This window comes from Eleutherodactylus coqui, chromosome 4 (genome assembly GCF_035609145.1).
Source record: "Eleutherodactylus coqui strain aEleCoq1 chromosome 4, aEleCoq1.hap1, whole genome shotgun sequence".
Taxonomy (NCBI): domain Eukaryota; kingdom Metazoa; phylum Chordata; class Amphibia; order Anura; family Eleutherodactylidae; genus Eleutherodactylus; species Eleutherodactylus coqui.
In genome coordinates, this window is record NC_089840.1 from 146,316,230 (window position 1) to 146,339,146 (window position 22,917).

Consider the following 22,917-nt stretch of genomic DNA (forward strand, 5'->3'; position numbering starts at 1 on the left):
AGGTCAGATCCCACTGTGAGAATTCTCGCAGCGGGATGTGGACCCGTGCCGCTGCAGAGACCTGCCAGTCACCCGCTCCCGGCGTCTTCTGTTTACTGCTATGCGCCGGCTGCCAGCCAGCCGGCGCATGCGCAGAGCGGACCAGGCCCGTCACCACTGACATTTCTGTGCGGGCCTCTCCGAGACAAATCACGGCTGTCTGCATAGGATTGCATTTTGTAATGCAATTCTATGCAGGCGGGCACGGACGGAAATTCTGCGGGAAATCCCGCTGCGGAATTTCCGCTCGTGTGCAGGTGGCCTTACTTCCATATATGTTGACAGCAGCAGAGATATCCCCCCTACCAATTTTCAGACAATGGTTCATATAGGCATATAAATGTGAAGCAGCTTCTTTCTCTGCCCACTCCAAGAGAACCCCAATTAACTTCTGTGCTGGTATTCAAGCTTTCACACCAGCAGCAATATATTCAATGTATAATATCTATGCCCTGACAACAGACCATGTGTTAGGGCTCCCACACACTTGCGTTTGCGTTTTTTGTTAACGCAATTGTCAATGGGACTTTGTAATGTTAAAAACGCAACGCAATGCACCAAAAACGCAAGTTGCACTGCGTTGTGTTGCGTTTTTAACATTAGAAAGTCCCATTGACAATCGCGTTAACAAAAAACGCAAACGCAAGTGTGTGGGAGCCCTTACATGGGTATATAAATGTGATACAGCTTCTCTGTCCTGCGTTCAACTGTAAAATGGTTGATGGTTACATTGTGCCTGTTATATATGGCTAGGTCATGTGATGCATGCATCCAATGAAACTGCTGCCCATATGCAAGATGGAGGACACATTTGGTGACATCAGCAATGTGCCCTGGCTGCTTGCTGACCTCTGTAGCAGGTATTATGGGAAATTCAATTTTCCCACAAAAATCTGTTTGGACTAACCCGATTAGTTTTGGAGAAAATTGGAAAGATTTTTATTGCCCAGCAGATCAAGAAGAGCAATACTATCTGTCATCCAGTCTGCTGCAGTACTCTGCGACTGAACCTCTGAGTTCTTTGTGTATTTGTATGTGGATCCGCGTGCAGATTTATCTTCAGTCAATGAGACAAATTCACCTGCAGCTACCCGATGTGTGTGCTACTAAAAACTGACATATCAACTTTTTTTCCTGCAAAGCAGATTTTGAAATTATGCAAATGATGCGGATGTCCATACTATTCAATGTAATGCTAAAGTTCCATGTATTCCAATGTAGAATCCAAGCTGGAATCAGTGGCAAAATGTTGCCATGTGGACGCGTCCTAAATCTTTTAGCGTGACCCTAGCATAAAAAGGTATTAACTTTCCATCTGCTGTTCACTTGTAGAAGTCCTCCAATAATCTTACATAACCCTTACTATGGGGAACCCAAATATTAACATCCTCTGACAATACATTGACTTCTGCAGCTGCTAGTTGGCAGAACTGTAGAGCTCTAAACAAGGTTATATAAGCAGGTTACACAACTTCGAAGAGACCGTTTCAAGACTCCTCCAGTATTACCGCAGAGAGCTCTTCCAAAGGAACATTCCTTTCTATTTCACCAGAGCAACATCTCAGTCCAAATGACCTTTCTTAAGCCAATTTGAACTGTTTTACTTTGGAAATAAATGCAGCCTTTCGGGCTTAAACAGACGAGTGTGCTTTATCGCGATTTAGCGAGTGAGAAATTACCGCCCATAGAACATGAAGAATAGAACCCATTGATTTCAATGGCTTCATTCTCACTTCATTTTTCAGTGCCCGCTGTTTTCGCAGGAACAAAAAAATAGGACCTGCTCTATCTTGTGCGTGTTTGCGTACCAATGAGCCCCATAGAGGTCTATGGTAGGTTCATAAACATGCAGATCTGCATGCGCTAGTATGCACTAAATGTTTCTTATACCCGCATTTACCGGCACAGTGATAGGCTAATTAGCCATTTGAATAAGGGAGGGGTGATTCCCTCACCTGTGTGAACGAACAGTACCTGCGCAAATATGCTCAGTATTTGCATAGGTATACACGCAAAATACACTTGTTCACTGCACAGAAATACTGCGTAGCAGCGAGCGTATTGCAATATGAGCTCATCTGTTTATAAGCCCTCACTCTCTGCTTTCGTAGGTAGGAGAGGTAAGTGCAGGGTGAGGCCCTAGCAAAGTCCACAGTACAAAGCGGAATCTGATGTTATAACACAAGGAGGATCACAGTAGACTTTCAGCAGACTACATAAGGCAGCTCTCTAAACAGAAGCTGTTTTAGTATTTTAAAACTTGATTCACACACAGGGCCTATTTTCTATACAGGAAAAGAGAGAAGTGATGCATAAAACATTCTCTTGTACTACTCCTTGCATTTGCACTTGATCCCGGATATCATGGTGTGAATCTGACCTTAGCACTGTAAGTGCAAAGGCCCGTTTACACGAGCCGATCGCTAAAAAAAAAAATTGCTAAAAGGCGATTGTTTTAGCGATAATTGTTGTGTCCAAATGTGCGCCCATCGTGCACTTTTCGGGCACTGCTAGCCTTGGGCTATTAACTGCTTTCAGCTAAGGCTTCATTTGCACACTTAATTGCTATTAAGTAGCTGAGTAGCTACTTAATAGTTTTTGCAAAATGATCGCTCAAAGCTGTCACTCAAACTGTCATTTGAACGATCTTTGAGCGATCATCAGCTCATGTAAATGGGCCTTTACATTCTATAAACTGCATGCTCCCTCTTATCAACCTATCGTTGTTCCTTCCTGCAATGCATTTGAGGTGTGCCATTGGGCTGTTGTGGCAGGGAGTAATAGAATAATGCTGACATTACAATACACCGAAATACAGTATCGCTGTATTTCGTATAAGCAATCAAGCAAGTTCATTGTAAAGTCCTTGAGGGGCTAAAAAAAATGAAAGAAAAGTTTAATGACGTTCAAAAAAAAAAAACTAAACTAAGACTAAAATGACCACAATTCACCCGTATTCCCACTTATATGAAAAATACTTAAGAAAAAAGCATAAATCGTATAGCCATGTCCTTAAAAACCCGCACTATTAAAATAGCATGTTATTTATCATGGACATTGAGTGACATTAAAAAATACATAATATCAAAATTGCTGTTTTAACATTATTTCACCTCTCAAAAATGGACAAAAAAGTGATCAAAAACTTCTATGTACCCCAAAATGGTGCCAGTAAAACTATTGCTTGCCCTCAAAAAAATATGCCTTCAATCAGCTCCCCAACTGGAAAATAAAGGTGTTATTATGGGTCTCAGATTAAGTTTACACAAAAAATTTAGCCAGCTACTGACTGCCTATAGACTGGAAACACCCAGGGGCCTGGGAATGAAAGGGGTTAATACTTCTGCTCAGGAAGTGGTCTAAAGTTATTTTTAAATTTGTAATAGTAGTGAAACATAACAAAAACTATATATATTTCTTACTGAATTAATCATACCGACTCGCAAAATACATGTTATTACTACTTAGTGAAAGCAGTAAAGAATAACCCAAAACAAATAGATAATTGTTTTTTTTTCCATTTTACTCCATGAAATTTGTATTTCTTTCAATGCATTATATAGCACCACTAAAAATACAACTTGTCCCACAAAAAAACAAGTCCTCATAGGCACATTACACATAGGATGGAATAGGCCGCCTGCAGACGAGCGGGTCGGATCCGGCAGCGAGAATTCTCTCCGCGGGACCCGAGAGCCTGCAGGGACGAGCGCGTACTCACCCGCGCCTGGCGGCCCCGGCTCTTTCATGTGCCGGCGGCCGGGTGAGTGCGAGCCCCGCACAAAAATAGGACATGCCGCGGTTTGTTTGCCGCGCGAGATTTCGCACGGCCAAACCGCGGCCGTCTGCATAGGAGTGCGTATTGTAATGCACTCCTATGCAAACTTTCAGTGGCGGAAATCCCGCGGGAAATACCGCCGCGGGATTTCCGCCCGAGTGCAGGCGGCCATAGGTTGCATGATTTTGATGTAGAATTCAAAATGGCTTAAAACCTGCCAGCAATTCTGCATCAAAATCCACAGTTAGATTGTGCAGGATTTTGTGTGGAATTTTGCAGCTGCAAATTTGGCGGCGTTATTCTGTATTGTGTGAAATGTTACATATGGCTAATTTGACAGAAAAAGAATGTTTGGCTCTTGCAAGGCAGGGCATGAAAAACTAAATTTTTGCTACCAAAACTTAAAGGGAATAACGGATTACCTGTGGTTGAACTGTAATGGGTGAACAGAGATATTAACAGAAAGTCCTACTGCATGTACCATACTTTGCAAATCTCCTTTTCCCAATGCAATACTTGATGCAAGTGCCTTTGCATACCCACCTTGTTGGGTGCTGCCATACTACAGGAATTGAAATTCTATGTAAATTTCAGAATTAAAAGTTAAGATTAAATTAATTCTTGCTTCATTTATAAATCATCACAAAAAAATGGCCGTTACTTACTGACTGAGGAGTGCATATAGATGCATCCTCTCACCATGCAGTTAGCTGACTACCAAATGAGGGAGCGAATTACACCTGTGCAGGACACCGATGAGACAGCCACTCACACTGCCTCTTGATATAGAGGGGGGTGGCTGCTTGGCGTATACTCCCACACATAGTGGATACAAAGTGCCAGACCATTCTGATATATGTAGTTCACCATGCAGACCAGCAACCTATTAATGACGCCATAATAATTCGGTGGGTTGCCCTGCACTTCCATCAGTGAACCACATTGGTACTGCCACCCTGGGCTCCCCCTGGAGTCTTAAAGCCCCGCTGCATGTGAATGATAGATAATAAATGCAAGGCATTGGTTGGATTTTGACCAAGATACATGATACAATGCTGAGCCCTGTATTAACCTGTACACATGTAAACTTAGTAAAAGGATAGAAATTATGTGAGCACTGATATTTTTGCACAAATTAGATATTAAAGAATATAATAATGTTGTATCTATTCTATCTTTTAGGACAGACTGGAAAGTATCCCATTGGAGCATATAGAAAGTTGTCGCTCTGTGATAGGCAGCCCCCCCTACAATTCTCTTTTTCTGGTTACTGTCCAGAATCAAGAAAATACAAGTATTTTACTCTTTCAGTCTGATGAACACCCAGTGAGTCATGTAACAGAATGCCATAAATGCCATATACCAGCAGTAATTGCCATTTTCTCAGTCAACATATCTGCTATCTCGTATCCTCTAGGCAAACACCCTGCAAAGGAATCTAGAGAAGAATCTATCTCAATGGAAAGAAATGCAACAGGCTAAAGATGAGATCAGGTATGACGCCTCCTGCCGGCTCTCTACAGCACACCTTCCACCACCTGTGGAATCTTTCCTCTAAATACTGTATGATAGGAGTGCCCAACTTATTGGACATTTAGAATGCATTCAGTGTACTTGGTTTTCTGTCATACATCCAGTCCAGCATGCTACAAACTAACAAAGTGTTAACTTATTGGTTTTACTTTGGGACAGTTTAACATTAATGTAAATTTAAGGTTTTATGACTTCTGATGTTACAAATTAGCTTCATGAAATGTCATTTACATTGCTTGCAAAGTAAAACTTTGTAAGTTTTCAGCACATAATTCCACTACAGAAGATCTGCATATATACTACATCTGTATGTACCCTTAGGCCTCCCTCATACGTGCATTGCGGTAAGTGTCGCAATTTTACTTTCGCTATGGCCGACTGTGGACTTTAGCATACCTCATCATTGATGAGGCGTGCTAAACGAGCAAAAATAGAACAGACACCGCTCGAAAATCGTGGCGTTGGAAAGCGCTGTGATCAAGCGGTTGTCTGAGCGGTCCCACGTAGAACAATAGAAGCATTATATTGCGATTAGCGCGGTGCTGAAAGCGTCACGCTAATCTCAGTAAAAAACGTCTGTGTGAGGCAGGCCTAAGAGGCACATTTACTTATACTGGTGTTTCATATGCAGGTCTTAGTGCAGCACCCGCTGGAGAAGAACATGACAAATGTAGGCTAAGGCTACTCGGTGATTTTGGAAGCAGTCGGTGAAGCACAACCAAAACTGCTGTGTAGCACAGTGACATTGCACTGCCACTGAACTCAATGGAGTTGCAGTGTGAGTCGCAGAGTGCCACAGCAATCAGTCAAAATCACCATATAGTGGGGTCAACCTCTGGTGTGGAAGGATACTCAGCTGGAGAGCTCCTCCAAAAACCTGTAATCCTGCTCCATCCCATCTCTTGTCTCCAGTTTACTACCAACTACCATCCACAGATCTAGGGGACTCAGATTTCCTGGCTCAGGTACTGTGACCTACGCGACGTGCTGCAGGCTACTTGGGCCTACTCACTATTGGACCTCCCATCATCCTAGGCTGCCCTGATTCCTGTGAGTGTTGTAGTCCTGCTGGTCTGTCTAGCCATCTACGGTTGCCCATGACCTGACACAGCCCTGGGAGCCGACCATCTGTTTGGCATCTGCCTCCTTTTGCCCTGTGAGTAAAAGAGATATATAAAGGAGGGTGGAGCAAGACCCAGTGAGAGTGGTGAAATAGTTCTGGAGTAAAAAGTGTTTCAAATGATGGAGGTGCTGCCAACCAGATGACGCTCCACCAAGGCGGCGTGAGTATAGCGAAAAGAGTGTGGAAAAATACTGGTGTGAAGGCGCAACACTCTAAGCTGCTAGAAGATGAAGGTCCAATATGCGATAGTGAAAGCACTCCTTTTTTATTATTTAACAAAATAAAAAAACAGCAAGTGAAAACACGTTACGGAGACGAGCCCCCTTCGTCAGTTTGGCTAGATTAGACATGACAGGATGCCTGGGGGTGACACAATTCCAAAGGTTTTTTTGGATGTGCCAGAGGTCCTGTATGTGTCAGGGAGACAGGGAGGCAAGAAGTGCTTCAGCACCTTAATCTTAATCTTCTAGTAGCATAGAGTGTTGCGCCATCACACCAGGATTTTTCCACATTCTTTTGCCCTGGGCAGCTCCACTCCTTGGCACCTGGCTACATCACTGTCACATGACATGTGACTTTGGCTGTGGGCCGCTTTTTGTTAGTGGAGGCCTGTGCTTTTGACCACACGTATCCCATTGCCCTGGTGCCCTCTCTATCTATCTGGGGACTGCAGTGCAGCGGAGCAGGTTGTGGCAGACGGCTGCACTACTGAGTCCCTGGAGGGCACCTTATGAGGATTGGGTGGGTGGCTATGGATAGCGAACCTGGTGTATGCTGCCTATCAAGTGGTTCAGACTGGGACATATGTACTGCTCCTCTGCTCAATATTCCTTTGTGGCTGTTTCTCGCTGTATTGCTCTCCTTACTCCATTTGTAAAATATGCACCCTATTTCACCACCAAGCACAACCGTGGACCTACCTTCTTAAAGGCTTTGTAGCGCACTTGGGGACTTTCTTATTGACTACACATTTATGCTTTACTAGTTACAGATTCTAAAAGTGTCGCGATCTGTCTACTGCACAAGCTCTTGCTGATTCTGCTATTTCTGATGTATCTTCCCCTCCTCGTCTTTCTCTGTAAGTTTGGTGCCTCAAAAGGAGTCCAAAGAAAAGAGATTTCAGGAGATTAGGGATAGGCTAGATAAATTCCGTCATACTCAAGATAAGAAACAACCTTCTGCTAGCCCCTGTGGCCTATCTTCCCTGTGGCAGCAGGGGAGGATGAACAGCAAACAAAGCTTCCAGATATTACAAGCATTCTAGAAGCTATTGTTTAGAGTCGTACTTTACTAGCAGGATAGAAGTTAAAGTCAATATTTCACTGCTTTACCAAGATATGCAGAAACTCAGAAACAGTGTCGGAGGCTGAGATGCATGTGGATTTACTTGAGAATACTGTTGAACCTCTTCCAAGACAAGTCCAAGACCTTCATCACCAATGTAACCAGCCTCTAGAAAAACTTGATAATCAGAAAATCAGACAGCGTCATTCTATCCTTCATTTTGTTGGCCTTCCTGAAGGAGCAAAAGGCAGTAATCCTCATGTCCACGGGGAAAAGAAGAATTAAAATCTGCAGTGGATTTTAACTCTTCTCCCGCCCGTGGATCCGCGGGTAGATAAATACCCGCGGATGGTCAATAAAAGTGAATTAAAAAAATATGGAGCATGAAAAAAAATGGACATGCTCCATTTTCGTGCGGGTCTCCCACGGGAAGGCTCCCGCAGGCTTCTATTGAAGCCTATGGAAGCCATCCGGATCCGCTGGAGACCTAAAATAGGAATAACTTACCTGCAGCGGACCGTGCAGATCTTCTCTTCTTCGTGGCCGGATCTTCTTTCTTCGGCCCGGCGGATGTGCCGAGCACATCCGCCGGCCGAAGAAAGAAGATCCGGCCGCGAAGAAGAGAAGACCTGCCCGGTTCGCTGCGGGTAAGTTTATTCTTATTTATTCTTCTTTTCAGCGCTCATGTCCGCGGGGCAGGAGGGACCCGCTATGGATTCTCCATGGAGAATCCGTAGCGAGCCTAATTTTCCCCGTGGACATGAGGCCTAAGACATTTCTAGAGGACTAGCTTGTACTGTCCGGCCCAACCAGCACAACAACCTCTGGAAGATGCCTAAAGTTCTGCTGAATCAGTGGAACACTATGTATACTTACCTCCGTATTAGATTCAATATTTACACCAAGGCCTGTTGTTGCCTTCTTTCACGTATTTTGATGGGGCAGTATGGCTCTGTCTTCATCCTAGCCTCGCCTTGGTTTGGGCCTCCATTTTCCATGTTCTACACATTTTTTCCTTACGTTCTTTGGTTCATGGTATAGTTCTACTTTATTTATATTATGTGGAGACTTTGTGGGCGATACAAGCTACCATATGTGTTTTTATACAGTGGTATGCAGGGTGGAGGCTGGGGTTGGTGAATGTTATTGTTTCCAATATTTGAGTAAGCAACCCATCTTAGGAGACTCTAACACTGCATTGCTTAGCTCTGTTTTGTTTTCTATTTTGATATTCTTTGACTCCCACAGCGTGTTGTATACTATTGCACATAAACTCATAAAGTATGGCCGGCTGAAGTGCATGATGTGGAATGTCAGAGATGTTAATACGATTAAACATACCATAGTCCTTCAAATACTTAAGCAACACTCTCCTAGCATAATGTGTCTTTCGGAGATGCACCTCACTGCTTCCAAAACTCTGAATTTTTGTAGACCCTGGATTGGGTGGGGTAACCACTCCACATTCACAAATGCTTCCCATGGAGTGTCTGTTCTTAAACATGTGGGTCAGGAATCTTTTCTCCTTAGGGAGAGCACCAAGAAGGTGAGTGAGGAGACTTATAAGGCCATTCATGCTCTTCTGGGTAATATGCAAATAAGGGAGATGGAACAACACCCCTGCAGTGCCACCTATTGGAAGGCAGCATTCCTGCAAGTCAATGTTAGACTCTTTATACAAGCCTTGTAACAATCACTGGGAGGTCCTTAGATGGTGATTTTGGTTTTTATTCATTCACTATGTAGCTATCCTCACAGTACATATAAATCAGCTAGTGTTACCTGGGTTAGTTATTTCTTACCATCTAAATCTCTCTTCTCAGATCGTCATGTGATCTCAGTTCTGACCAGCTCAGATCTACTTGGGTGTTATGGATCCATTTTCTAGTCACTTTCACAGTCTGTTGTGTGTAATGCTATTATATAGATCTGCCACTGAAACTGTGTTGAGGAGGAGACAGGCTCTTCTATGGCTGCCTGCAGACGGCTGGGTTGGATCCAGCTGTGAGAATTCTTGCAGCAGGATCCGACCTACCACCTGCAGTGTGCAGTGCAGCTCACCTTCTTCCGCGTCTGCTCTGCTCTGTGATGGGCCGGCTGCCGCCCAGCCGGTGCATGTGCAGAGCGGAGCCGGCGCGTCAGGAGTGACATTTCTGATTGTTCTCAGTAAGAGAAATCAAGTAATCTTGTAGACATAACACCTTTTAATGGCTAACAAAAATACACGGTTACAGCAAGCTTTCCAATCTTCTATAGACCCTTCATCAGGCTAAATGAAAATGATTTGGATAGGGCACATATATAAACATATACAAATGCAGAGATGACACCCCTTTTGATATAAATACAAAAGTTCACACACAGAAATTTGAGACTGATTTGCACTTAAAACACTACCAGACAAGCTCAGCAGAGAAATAATTACTTAATTAGTCCACTGAGCTAAGGAATGTGACAGTTTTATGATGTCTGTTATCTCTCCTTTAACCCTGCACATAAGGAAGATGGAACAATAGTTCTGCAGCGCCTCCTATTGGATGGAAGCATTTTTTCAAATCAATTTCTGAATTTTTACGAAGTTTAAGAAAAAAACAAAAAACAATGATTCGAAGAGGACATTCCTCTTGACCTCCTTCAAACCTTTCATATTCTCCACTTATGCAAGAATCATATTCCTAAGCTTAGTGGACTGATTAAGTATTTATTTCTTTGCCCAGCTTGTCTGGTAGTGTTTTACGTTTTAAGTGCAAGTAAGTCTCAAATTTCTGTGTGTGAAACTTTGTATTTAGATCAAGAGGGGTGTCGTCTCTGCATTTGTATATGTATATATACAGGGGTGTACCTAAAGGCTCAGGGACTCGGGTGCAAGAGTTCGACTTAGGCCCCTCTTCCTTCTCGTACCAGTACCTAAATTGTGCTGCATACAGCTGCAAAACAAATTTCCATACATGATCTGCCCCTTAGCGTAGTCTTTCCAAATATAACTCATTTCCTGTACTACATGAAAATTTGTTTGTAGCCCCGTAGGCCACTCTCACACACACACACTGCTTTTTACCACTATTAGGCCGGCTTCACACGAGCGTGACGGGCTCCGCTGCGGAATATTCCGCAGTGAAGCCCGTCACGGCGCCCCCCAGAGACCCCATACTTACCAGCGGAAGATAGCGTGAAGACGCTTCCCCGCCCACCACCGTCGCGTCATGTGACACGCCCACCGCGTCACATGACGCGGCCGGCCGTGTCACGTGACGCGCCGGCCGCGTCATATGATGAGGCGGCGGTAGGTGGGGAAGCGTTTTCACGCTATCTTCCGCTGTGTTACAGCGGGAGATAGCATGAACGGACAGCTTCCATTGACTGCAATGAAAGCCGTCAGCACTTACACCCGCGGCAAATAGAGCATGCTGCGGGTGAGGACGGGAGATTTCACGGTGCGAAATTCCGCAGTGGAATTCCGCATCGTGAGCATTGTGCTATTAGGTTCAATAGAACCTAATAGCAGGGGGCAACGCAGCGGATTTTTGCCGCAAATTTACGCGGCGTAAATCCATTCGTGGGAAGGAGGCCTTAGTGCTAACTTCGGTACAACGCTCCCATCGTTTTTGATAGATAGATAGATGACAGAAATAGATGAGATGAGAGAGATAGACAGATAGATATGAGATAGATAGACATATAGATATGAGATTGACAAACAGATATGAGATTGACAGACAGAGAGATATGAGATAGATAGATAGATAGATAGATAGATAGATAGATAGATAGATAGATAGATAGATAGATAGATAGATAGATAGATAGATAGATAGATAGATACCCCGGACCATTTCTTTGTGTGAGGAGAGCAGCAGGGCAGGGTTTGCCGTACACTGTCAGTAGGAGTGCAGGGTGGTAACATCATCCTGCTCAGCTCCCTGCAGTGCCGTGCTTTGCATCTGCCGTCTGCTTACTGCCTCCCTCCTCCTTCTCCTGTGTTTCGGCTGTTCGCTCTGTCGGCTTCAGCGCAGCAATCAGGCGGCTGGCAGTGCGAACAGATGGGAATGGACTGTATGTGAACCTATATATGTCAGAGAGCGGTCTCTGGGGCCCCATCAGTGCAGGGGCTGGGTCGCCATTGTGACCCTGGTAACCCCTGACAGTACGTCTATGTATATATATGTGTCCCATCCAAATCAGTTTAATTTTGCTTGATGAAGGGTCCATAGAAGATCTGAAAGCTTGTTGTAACATCATGTATTTTTGTTAGCCATTAAAAGGTATCCTATCTACAAGATTACTTGATTTATCTTAATGAAAACAATTACACTTTGCTCTACTGGCTCACACCGTACCAAACCTTTTTTTTTCGTCTTGAGAACAAACACAGGCTTCTCTCAGCATAGTGGGTGATTAATTAGCTGCACACACGATTTCTTCAAGTTGAAAGCAAAACTTCTCCAGTTACAGGACAGGAAGGAGGGAAGCCAGTAACATGGCTTCACTTGGCTGCAAACATTCTCCCACTACTTCTCCCTCTCTCTCTTCTTCTCTCTCTCTCTCTCTCTCTCTTTCACTCTCTATACTTACTCTGCCTCGTTCCTTGCCTCTCAACACTTTTATAATTATCTACTATGTCACAGATCAGGGGAACAGGAAATTCCCCCTCCGAGTCCATTCAGGTACCTTGTTTCAGGTTAGCTGTGATTCGCTCCGCCCCTTGACCAGTCAGGGAGCTTCTTTCTTCTGCTGGGTCACGTGATCTATGACAGTGGAAGGTCCTTCACTCACGTACAGAGATTCTCCCAGGTCTTTCAGCAATTGCTTTATAGTAAACTGACTAAGTTAAATTAACAATTTAGTTCCCTATCTTGACTTCATCTTCTTATTAAATGAAATCCAGTATCACTACCCTTTGCTAAATGAGCAGTTAGGACAGTTGCTCTTGAGTTGCATTTAAGTACTTTTATACTGTAGGGCTGGGTTCACACAAGGCGCATTTGTCGCGGAAATTCCGTCCGGAATTTCGCCGTGGCAAATCCACCTGCGGCCCCTAATCCTGGGATTAGCCGGCCATGTGGATGAGATTTCTCAGAAATCTCGTCCACACGGGATGGCGAATCTGCTGTGGCAAATCCGGCAGAAGCCGGCGCTGCGGCGTGGATTCCCTGGCCGCAGCATGTAAATTTTTTTTCTTCTTCCGCTGCGGCTGCGCTCTCCTCTATGGGAGCGCCGTCCGCAGCAGAAGAACAAGCTGCCAGGCTGCTTCAAAACCCGTGGCTAAGTGCTGCGTGTTTTGAAGCAGCGCTTCTCCCAGCGGAAATCTCGCGGTTTTTCGCTGTGGCCAAACCACGAGATTTCCGCCGGGATTCCGGTGTGTGTGAACCCAGGCTAAGGCCACACTTCAGGTCATTACACAGAAGCATGACAGGCAATCAGGTGTGGGGTGCAGAAATGGAAAAATATGTTGACATCAGTATATATCAACAGCCCTGTAGATGGCACAGACCCCAATGTAGCAGTTTCTGAGGGTATTCCATAGTATACTGCAGCTCCATGCTTAAGGCCCAATGCCCACAGATGGAAATTCAGCGGTGGGATTTCCTGCAGAATTTCCACCATGGCACGCTGTCCTAGGATTGCATTAGTTTAAGCAATCCCATGCCAACAACCGCGATTTGACCGCATGAAAACTCACGTGGTATTTAAATCATGGCATGCCCTATTTCTGTGCAGGCCTTGCACAGACACGTCACCTGTGACACGCCGGCTGCACTCCGTGCATGCGCGGCTGTGCGCCAGCCGGCACATCGCAGAGCGGAGGGAGGAAACACCGGATGGGTAAGTATGAGGTCAATGCCAGAGCACGGGTCACATCCCGCTGCATGAATCTCGCAGCGGGATTACAAACCGGCCGTGGGCATGAGGCCTATCTGTTACTCATGCAGTACAAGTCAATGTAGCTGAAGCCCACAGGGTAATTCTGATGTTCCCACAGACACCTAGATGGGTCCCCATAATTAGGACAATATAATATATCATTCTGAATGCCTTCTAGTCCAAGCGTACTTTTCATTGCTGGTTTGTAGATTATGCATCTATTTATATGGAGCGACTCCTAAGGCATATTAGAATGTACTATTCCTCCTGTCACCGAGCCGCAGTACCCTACACTGGCCACAAGCTGTTAGGTGAATATGGACGCTATATTACAAAGCAAAAGCCTTAACAATAGTTGTACAATTCATAGAAGTGACTGAGTCGGGTTTTCAAAAGCTGATCTCAAATGAATGCAGAATATGTATAGCAATGCAGTGTTGCAGGGGAAAAAGTGGCCAGACATAACTCTCCCTATGGCAACAGCTTATGGCCAGGGACTAGAGAAGCAGAAATGTGACTGATTTCACTTTAAAAGGGATTGCCTTGAAGAGATTGGACTTTACTTGTACCTCTACATGCTCTACTTATGATACCAAACACATTCTTTCTCAGTAATGATTAGCAGACAAGGTTGCACACTACTAAAATCTTACTTCTTGTCTAGTTCTACACCTGTGTACTGAGCTAATTTCTGCATGAAGTAAACAGCTCCGTTCTTACTGCAGTGGCCAGACTAGGTATTGCAGGCAAAGTTCCCATTGAAATGAATGGGAACTGTTAGGTTGTGCTGCTGGGACTTGTAGTACTAGGGCTTCTAGCAACACAAGGTTTTCTATAGGGTTGAGATCTGGAGACTGGCTAGGCCACTCCAGGACCTTGAAATGCTTCTTATGAAGCCACTCCTTCGTTGCCCTGGCGGTGTGATTGGGATCATTGTCATGCTAAAAGACCCAGCCACGTTTCATCTTCAGTGCCCTTGCTGATGGAAGGAGGTTTCCACTCAAAATCTCACGAGACATGGCCCCATTCATTCTTTCATGTATACGGATCATTTGTCCTGGTCCCTTTGCAGAGAAACAGCCCCAAAGCATGATGTTGCCACCCCCATGCTTCACAGTAAGTATGGTGTTCTTTGGATGCAACTCAGCATTCTTTCTCCTCCAAACCCGACCAGTTGTGCTTCTGCAAAACAGTTCTACGTTGGTTTCATCTGACCGTATGACATTCTCCCAATACACTTCTGGATCATCCAAATGCTCTCTAGCAAACTTCAGTCGGCCCCGGACATGTACTGGCTTAAGTATGTCTGGCACTGCAGAATCTGAGTCCCTGGCGGCGTAGTGTGTTACTGATGGTAGCCTTTGTTACGTTGGTCCCAGCTCTCTGCAAGTCAATCACTAGGTTCCCCCGTATGGTTCTGGGATTTTTGCTCACCGTTCTTGTGATCATTTTGACCCCACGGGGTGAGATCTTGTGTGAAGCCCCAGATTGAGAGAGATTATCAGTGGTCTTGTATCTCTTCCATTTTCTAATTATTGCTCCCACAGTTGATTTCTTCACATCAAGCTGCTTACCTATTGTAGATTCAGTCTTCCCAGACTGGCGCAGGGCTACAATTTTGTTTCTAGTGTCCTTAACAGCTCTTTGGTCTTCACCATAGTTGAGTTTGGAGTGTGACTGCTTGAGGTTGTGGACAGGTATCTTTTATACTGATAACAAGTTCAAACAGGTGCCATTACTACAGGAAATGAGTGGAGGACAGAGGAGCCTCTTAAAGAAGAAGTTACAGGTCTGTGAGACCCCGAAATCTTACTTGTTTGTAGGTGACCAAATACTTATTTTCAACCATAATTTGCAAATAAATTCGTTAAAAATCAGACAATGTGATTTTCTGGATGTGTTTTCTCATGTTGTCTCTCATAGTTGAGGTCTACCTATAATGTCAATTACAGGCCTCTCTCATCTTTGTAAGTGGGAGAACTTGTACAATTGGTATCTGACTAAATACTTTTTTTCTCCACTGTATGCTCCATTGCAGCGAACGTCTTTACGCATATGTTTGTCTGTTTAAGCCCTTATAATAGTTAGGGCTCCATTACACGGGGGTATTTTTCATCAGTATTTTGTAAGCCAAAACCAGCAGTGGGTCCAAAATACAGAAGAAACACAAATCTTTCCATTATACTTTGTCTCCACTCCTGGTTTTAGGTCAGAAAACTGCTGAAAAATTTGCCCGTGTGAAGGAGCGCTTAAAGGCCCATTTACACGAAACGATTCTCTTTCGAAAAATTATTCAAACAAGCGAAAGTGAACAATATCTTTCAGTTTAAACACAACAAAGTCTTCTCTGGCTCGATCACTAATCATTCTATTTAAATACAGATCATTCCATCGCTCTCAGTCACTAAACAGCAAATATGAACGACTGAGCAATTTTTCGTTTATATGACCCAATGGTGTATCTGTGTGATAAACAGGCTGCCCGAGCGAACGAGCCAAATCTGACATAGTTTGCTTGTTCAAATGAGAAATTGGCTTGTCTGAATTGACCTTAACACGGCCTTATGCGCAACTGTGCTCACTGCTACGGAGTGTGGTTGTGCATGAATGGGTTTTTGTTTTTTTTTTCTCCGGACATTTACACTCCAAACTCCAAGGTCAATGGTTTCATTTTGTTCCATTATGCAGCCATGATTATCACAGTCACATAACAGGACAAAAACATGCCCATCTGTTAAAGCTCTCACACTATGGCCTTATTCACACAAGCGTTTTAGCCACAATAAAACGCCGTCCGAAAATCGCAACCATCTGAAGCATTGGATTCCAATGCATTCAATCAGATGGGCGATTTTGTGGCACATAAAATTGTCTGGCCGGAAAAAATAGCACATACGATGCCGATTCCGGCAGCCGCTTTTACGCGCTGCTGGAAAAGATAGGACTTGCCCTAACTTTTGGCTATGATTAGCCAATGGGAGCCGCTGGCTGGCACAGGGGGAGGATGAGGGAGGGAGTTTAACATGACTAGCATGACTAATACTGCTAAGCTTCCTCCCTGCCCTGTCTTGCTCCCTTCTCTTGCCAGCAGCCAGCAAGGGGTGGCAGGTGGAGGGAGTTAGGCAGAGCTAAACTCTCTGCTCCTGGCCAATGGTATTTTGGGCTGTGGCATATATACACCCACCTGGCCATCTGAATAAGTGAGAAGGACCCATTAACCCCTTGAGTGGCACGCCCGGAAATTTTCCAGGACGAGCTCCACTGCCCATAGCAATATAGCCCGGAAGATTTACGGGCTATGTTTCACTATGGGAGCTGCAGAGCACACTGCCATAAACTCTGGCAGTGTGATCTGCCTGCACAGACTCACACAGAGCAGTGTAGGACTTTGAAAAACAGAAGCAGGAAGATATTGCCGATCTGCCGGCAATCTCACGCTTCTATTTTCAAAGTCCTGCACTGCTTTATTTACAGGTTGCCATAAAAATCATCGGCTTGTCAGAAGCCAGCCAATGGTCTCTGTGGCAGGGAGAGCTGGTGCTTGCCTGTCAGACAATAGCTAGGCACCAGCTCTACACAGCAGAGAATTGAGAAAACCTCCGATCTCTGCTGTGTTAAACCTTTACATGCCGTGGTCTATACGACCACAGCATGTAAAGGGCTGACAGAGGGAGGGGGCTCCCTTTGTCAGAGAATAGCCGGGCATCAACTCTTACACAGCAGATAATGGAAAAAAACTCCAATCTCTGCTGTGTTAACCCTTTAAATGCTGCAGTCTATGCGACTGCAACATGTAAAGGGCTGTTACCTTCAGACCCCTGGAATGTGATCAGGAGGTCCTGATGGGTCTCTGTGGGAGTCCCCTAAATGGACAAAAATAAAAAAGTTTAAAAAACTTTAGAAAATAAACAAAGTTAAAAAAATTATTATAAAAATAAAAGCACTTGTCTCCCTTTACTTTTTAAAAAATTAAAAATAAAATTACACATGTGGTATCTCTGCATCGTAATGACCGAGAGGAGAAAGTTAGTACATTATTTAACCCCTTAATGATATGGATCCTTTTTTTCTTTTTTCCCCTTTTCGTTTTTTCCTCCCCCCATTTAAAAAATCATAACTCCTTTATTTATCCATCGACGTCGCTGTATGAGGGCTTGTTTTTCGCAGGATGAGTTGTATTTTTCAATGGTGCTATTTAAAGTACCATATAATGTACTGAAAAACTTTTACAAAATTCTAAGCTGAGTAAAATTAAAAAAATGACATTCCTCCATATTTCAGTGCATTTTGTTTCTACGGTGCACAAACTGCAACAAAAATGACATGATAACCTTATTCTATGAGTCAGTACGATTACTACGATACCAAATGTGTATAGGTTTTTTTTGCTGTAGTACTTTTATTTTTTTTCAAAGACATTTAATTATTTTCTGCTGCATTTTTTGCGCGCAATAACTTTTTAAATTTTTCCGTCAACATAGTTGAGCAAGGGCTCATTTTTTGTGTGATGTCCTGTAGTTTACGTTAGTGCTAATTCAGAATACATACGACTTTTTGATTGCTTTTTATTGCATTATTTCTGGGAGTCAGGGTTCGGACTACGTTCACCGTGTGAGGTAAATAATGCACTACTTTGATAGATCGGACTTTTACGGACGCGGCGATACCAAATATGTATTTTTCTTTTATGATTTAGATTTTTTATTATAGATATGGCAAAAGGAGGGTGATTTAAACTTTTAATAATTTTTTTTTTTAAACTGTAAAAAAGTTGCGAAAAAGAAAAAAACTATTACAATTTGGTATTGGCATAATCGTTCTAGCCTGTAGAATTACTTTAATATATTATTAATACTGTTCAGAGAATGCAGTGAAAAATAAAAATACAAAACATGCCAGAATTACAGATTTTGTTAATCTTGCCACTAGAAAAAATGGAATAAAAAGCGATCAAAATTTTGCATGTTCCAAAAAATTAGATAAATGAAGACTAGAGTTCATCCCGCAAAAAACAAGGCTTTCTAGAGCTCTAACAATGGAAAATAAATTAATACGGCTCTTGGAATATGGCGACACAAAAGCAAACCTTTAAGAAAAAAAATGTTTTAAATATACAAAAATAGCAAAACCTTAAAAAACGTTATAAACTTGGTATTGCCAGAATCGTGCCGACTCAGAGAATAATGTTATCACACTATTTATTCTGCACACTAAAGGCGGTAAAAATGAAGTCCAAAAAACAAATGGCAGAATTTCTTTTTTTTCCCCCCAATCTCCCTACAATTTTTTTTACAAAAGTTATGCAATACATTTTATATACCCAAAAATGATCGAAAAGTACAACTTGTCCCGCAAAAAACAAGCCCTCATATGGCTGTGTCAATGAAAAAATGGAAAAGTTATGGCTCTTGGAACGCGACTGGAAAATTAGTTGAAATTAAATGATTAGACCATTTAAAAAACCTGCCCTGGTGGGTCTGACAGGGTGGTAAGAAACCACTCAAGGGGTTAAGGACCGAGCCCTGACCACCAATGATGCCGTCAGGCTTGTGGCCACTGACAACAGGCCACACAATCAGCTGATTAGCGGGGGTTCGAAGTGAGGTAACCCCGCTGATCAACTGTTGATGACCTATCCAGGGGGTAAGTCATCAATAGTAAACATCCTGAAATAACCCTTTAATGTCAGCAGAAAAGCTTTTGTTTATTGATATGCTCAGACCTTTTGCAGCGCTACTTGTTAGTGTAGTCAAAATGTTCAGACAATTGGAATGATGTATATAATTGTAGCAACTGAAGTTGGCATAAAAAAGTCATCAACATGTTACACAGAATAGGGGACCCCAGCTTCCATATAGGATTCCCACCTTTTTACTTTAGTATTAAGGAACACTGAGAATCAGTGCTGTCGACTCTGTTTGCTGTGTGCATTACATTTAGTGAGAGCTTGCTATGTGTCTGTTTTTATGTACGGCAACCAGGTCATGTGATGTTTATTAAGGACAACTCGCTTTACATTTTTTAAATAAATTTCTGCTTATCATTTTAGAAATAAACTACAGAAGATTATGATCAACAGCAGACCAACATCTCTGAGGGAATTCAATGAACGCAGTCATTTTCCACCAATGGATAGCCCAAGATTCGGAACTTCAGAGAGACAAACTCCTCAGGGTTAGTTGTCTTCTCGAAGAGAGTTGCAAGAGAAATCCCCTCTTCGATCCTTTTCTAACATGACAGTTCCAAAGCAGTTCAGGCTGCTGTCACACTGGTATTAGGGTCAGTTCAGGTGAGGCTGCTCTTACACCTGCATTAGGGTCAGTTCTGTTAGGGAAATTCACTGGTTTCCTTCATATGCTGTCAGGTTCCAAATTGAAAAAGCCTGTAGGACTGGCCGGGAGAAAGCAGTGACACAGACAAGTCTATGTGCAAAGCAGTCTACCTTTATTACATATGTCACAACTTGTATAGTAACATAATACAGGGTGGGCTTTATGCCCAATGAACTTGTTTTCACATAAGCATACATTGTTGGTTAGACATGTTATCTTAGATTGTAACATTCCAATGTTACATTCCGTTGTTAGTTCCAGCTAAACAGGATATGTGATTAGTAACTTTTGCTGAGTTGTACTGCTAGCAGTATGCCCAGAAAATTCTGTTTAGCTGTGTCAAGAAGTGGTAGACAAGACAAAATCATATTCAGGCCTGCGGCCTTCACAGTTCAGGTGAAGCTGTTCTCACACCTGCGTTAGGGTCAGTTCAGGTGAAGCTGTTCTCACATTTGTGTTAGGGTCAGTTCAGGGGAGCTTGCTCTCACACCTGCGTTAGGGTCAGTTCAGATGAGGCTGGTCTTACACCTGTGGTAGGGTTAGTTCAGGTGAGGCCGCTCTCACACCTCTGCGGTAGGGTCAGTTCAGGTAATGCTGCTCTCACATCTGCCTTAGGGTCAGTTCAGGGTTTCCCACTTTCCGCTCCGTTTTTGGAGAAGAGAAACTAAAATAAAATGGAAAAAAATGTTTTTTCCCATTGATTTCAAAGGGGGTTTCAAAGAAATGGAAAGGCTTTGGTTTACTTCCATTCTGTCAGGTTTCTGTATTTTGGGGACAGAAAAATAACACTGCAGACTGCGCTATTTTCCTGTCCAAAAAAAGAGAAACTTGACGGAATGGAATTTCAGTTTTTTCTGAAACCCCATGGAATCAATATGGAAAAAACAGATCAGTTTTTTTCCATTTTATTTCAGTTTCTGTCCTCTAAAAACAAAGCAGAGAGAGTGAAACCCAGAACTGACCCTAATGCAGGTCGGAGAACGGCCTCACCTGAACTGACCCTAACGCAGGTGTGATCCCACCCTAAGGGCTTAGTCACTCGGGCGCATCGGCGCCCGTGTTACTGCAGGAACAAGACGGCCGTACTTCAGGATGGACGTCTCTCTGCAACGCCGGAAGAAAGAACACGTGACCGGCTTCATTGCCGGTCATGTGTTCTTTCTTCGGCGCTGCGGGGAGTCGTCCATCCTGAAGTGCGGCCGTCTTCTTCCTGCAGTAAGGGCTCAGTCACACAGGCGCATTGTGTGACTAAGCCCTAAAGGTGAATTCATACTGACATATTTGTATTTTGTTCTGTAAATATGTAGTGTTTCATGTGCTGAAATACATTGTTGCCTTGCGGTTTTCTGCCTATCAACAGTCTTTTTAGGCGTATAGAAAACACTCAAAGCCTAATTGATTTCCAGTGTATTTCCTGTGTATTTACAGATGTTCATTAATTTCAATGGGCCATTGCGGTGCATAATACGCACTCAGATAGGACATGCTGCATTTTTTCCACACAACCGAAAGTTGCAGGAAAAATACAAAGCTGCGAATGAACCCATTGAAATCAATGACCTCTATTCACTGTGGATTATATGCGCACAATTTGCTGCACACTTATGAGTCCTAACACTATTATCAATGTGGTCTAAGATGCCTCCAGACCTCAGGGTGGCTTCAGATAGCAGTAGTCACAACTACGCTCACCAGTATGGAGCGTAGTTGCACTTGAACAGGTTTTCCTTTGGTCATTCTACTCCACACTATATTGCAGGAGTTTGAAAAAAACGCGGGAAGATAGATGCTGCCTGATCTTTCCTGCACATAGTATTCTTTACATGTGGGAAAGATAGGTCAGGTCCTGTCTTTTCTTGCCTGTAAAAGTAACAGGCGACAATCCCGATAGTGAAAACAAAACCATGAAATAAATTGAAATAAGTGGTTTCGTTTTGCCCCGTTATGCGGCCGTGATTATCATATAAGGAAAATGGGATGAAACGGAAAGGGAGAAGACACAGAAATTAGACAGTGAGGGTGATCAATGAGGGGAACAGGTTGCCATGGGAGGTAATGAGTTCTACTTCAATGGAAGTCTTCAGAGGCTGGACAGACATCTGTCTGGGATGATTTAGTAATCCTGCATTGAGCAGGGGGTTGGACTCAATGAGACCTGGAGGTCTCTTCCAATTGTACTATTCTATGAACCCAATGGCCCTGGAGGTTCCTTCCAACTCTACCATTATATGGTTCTATAAGTACAAAAATGTACAATCAGAAAATAATAAAAGATTAGAAATAAAATTCTATTTCACTTTTTTGGTCTTATTTAGCAAAATAGATCTAGGTGATACATTCCCTAATGAAAAGCCACAGTCCAGTTAAACTAGTACACCATAATGACCTTGAGGTAGCATTCAAAAACATAAGTTTTTTGAATTGTCCATACTCTGCTATGTCCCCGTGAAAACTTACCTTAGAGTGATAAATACATCAATGTGCATTGCGCTATATTGCAGATTCTCCCGTTCACCAAAGAAGGAATGATCCTGGACCTGTCATTTTCCAGTCACCACCAATCCCTAATCAAAAAGCCAACATAGGAAGTGACATTGTAAGTTCATTTTATACGAAACTGGATTTGTTTACCTATCATTACAATTGTACGAATGTTATATAAATATTATACATAATATGATCTACAAAATTGACCTTTCTTCAGGAAAATTGCTTAAATTCAAGCCAGTGATTCCGCTCGTGTGAGAGCCCTAAATACTCTTCCACATTGAATATTGAGGTTATAAATCTCAAATTGGAAAAATAACACAAAAGCTTTGTACATGATATTAAAAACTGCACTGCAAAAAGTTCAGGGCAAGTCCACAGCGAAATCTGTGACACTATGTAACTGCTTGTATCCTTCTACTCGGATCAATAAAGGAGCATCCGCTGTGATGCATTGATTTTTACTAAACCAGTCTGTG

General features: G+C 43.2%; 1 protein-coding gene across 2 annotated transcripts in view; it reads left to right on the top strand.

The window, feature by feature from the left end:
* Positions 1-22,917, top strand: part of EPS8L3 (EPS8 signaling adaptor L3) — a 91,903-nt gene that overhangs the window by 42,351 nt on the left and 26,635 nt on the right. For both annotated transcript variants that reach the window (XM_066598684.1, XM_066598685.1), the window contains exons 6-9: positions 5,000-5,143; positions 5,235-5,311; positions 19,669-19,793; positions 22,453-22,547. In XM_066598684.1, the coding sequence (XP_066454781.1) occupies positions 5,000-5,143; positions 5,235-5,311; positions 19,669-19,793; positions 22,453-22,547 (441 nt within the window). The remainder of the gene's footprint in view (positions 1-4,999; positions 5,144-5,234; positions 5,312-19,668; positions 19,794-22,452; positions 22,548-22,917) is intronic.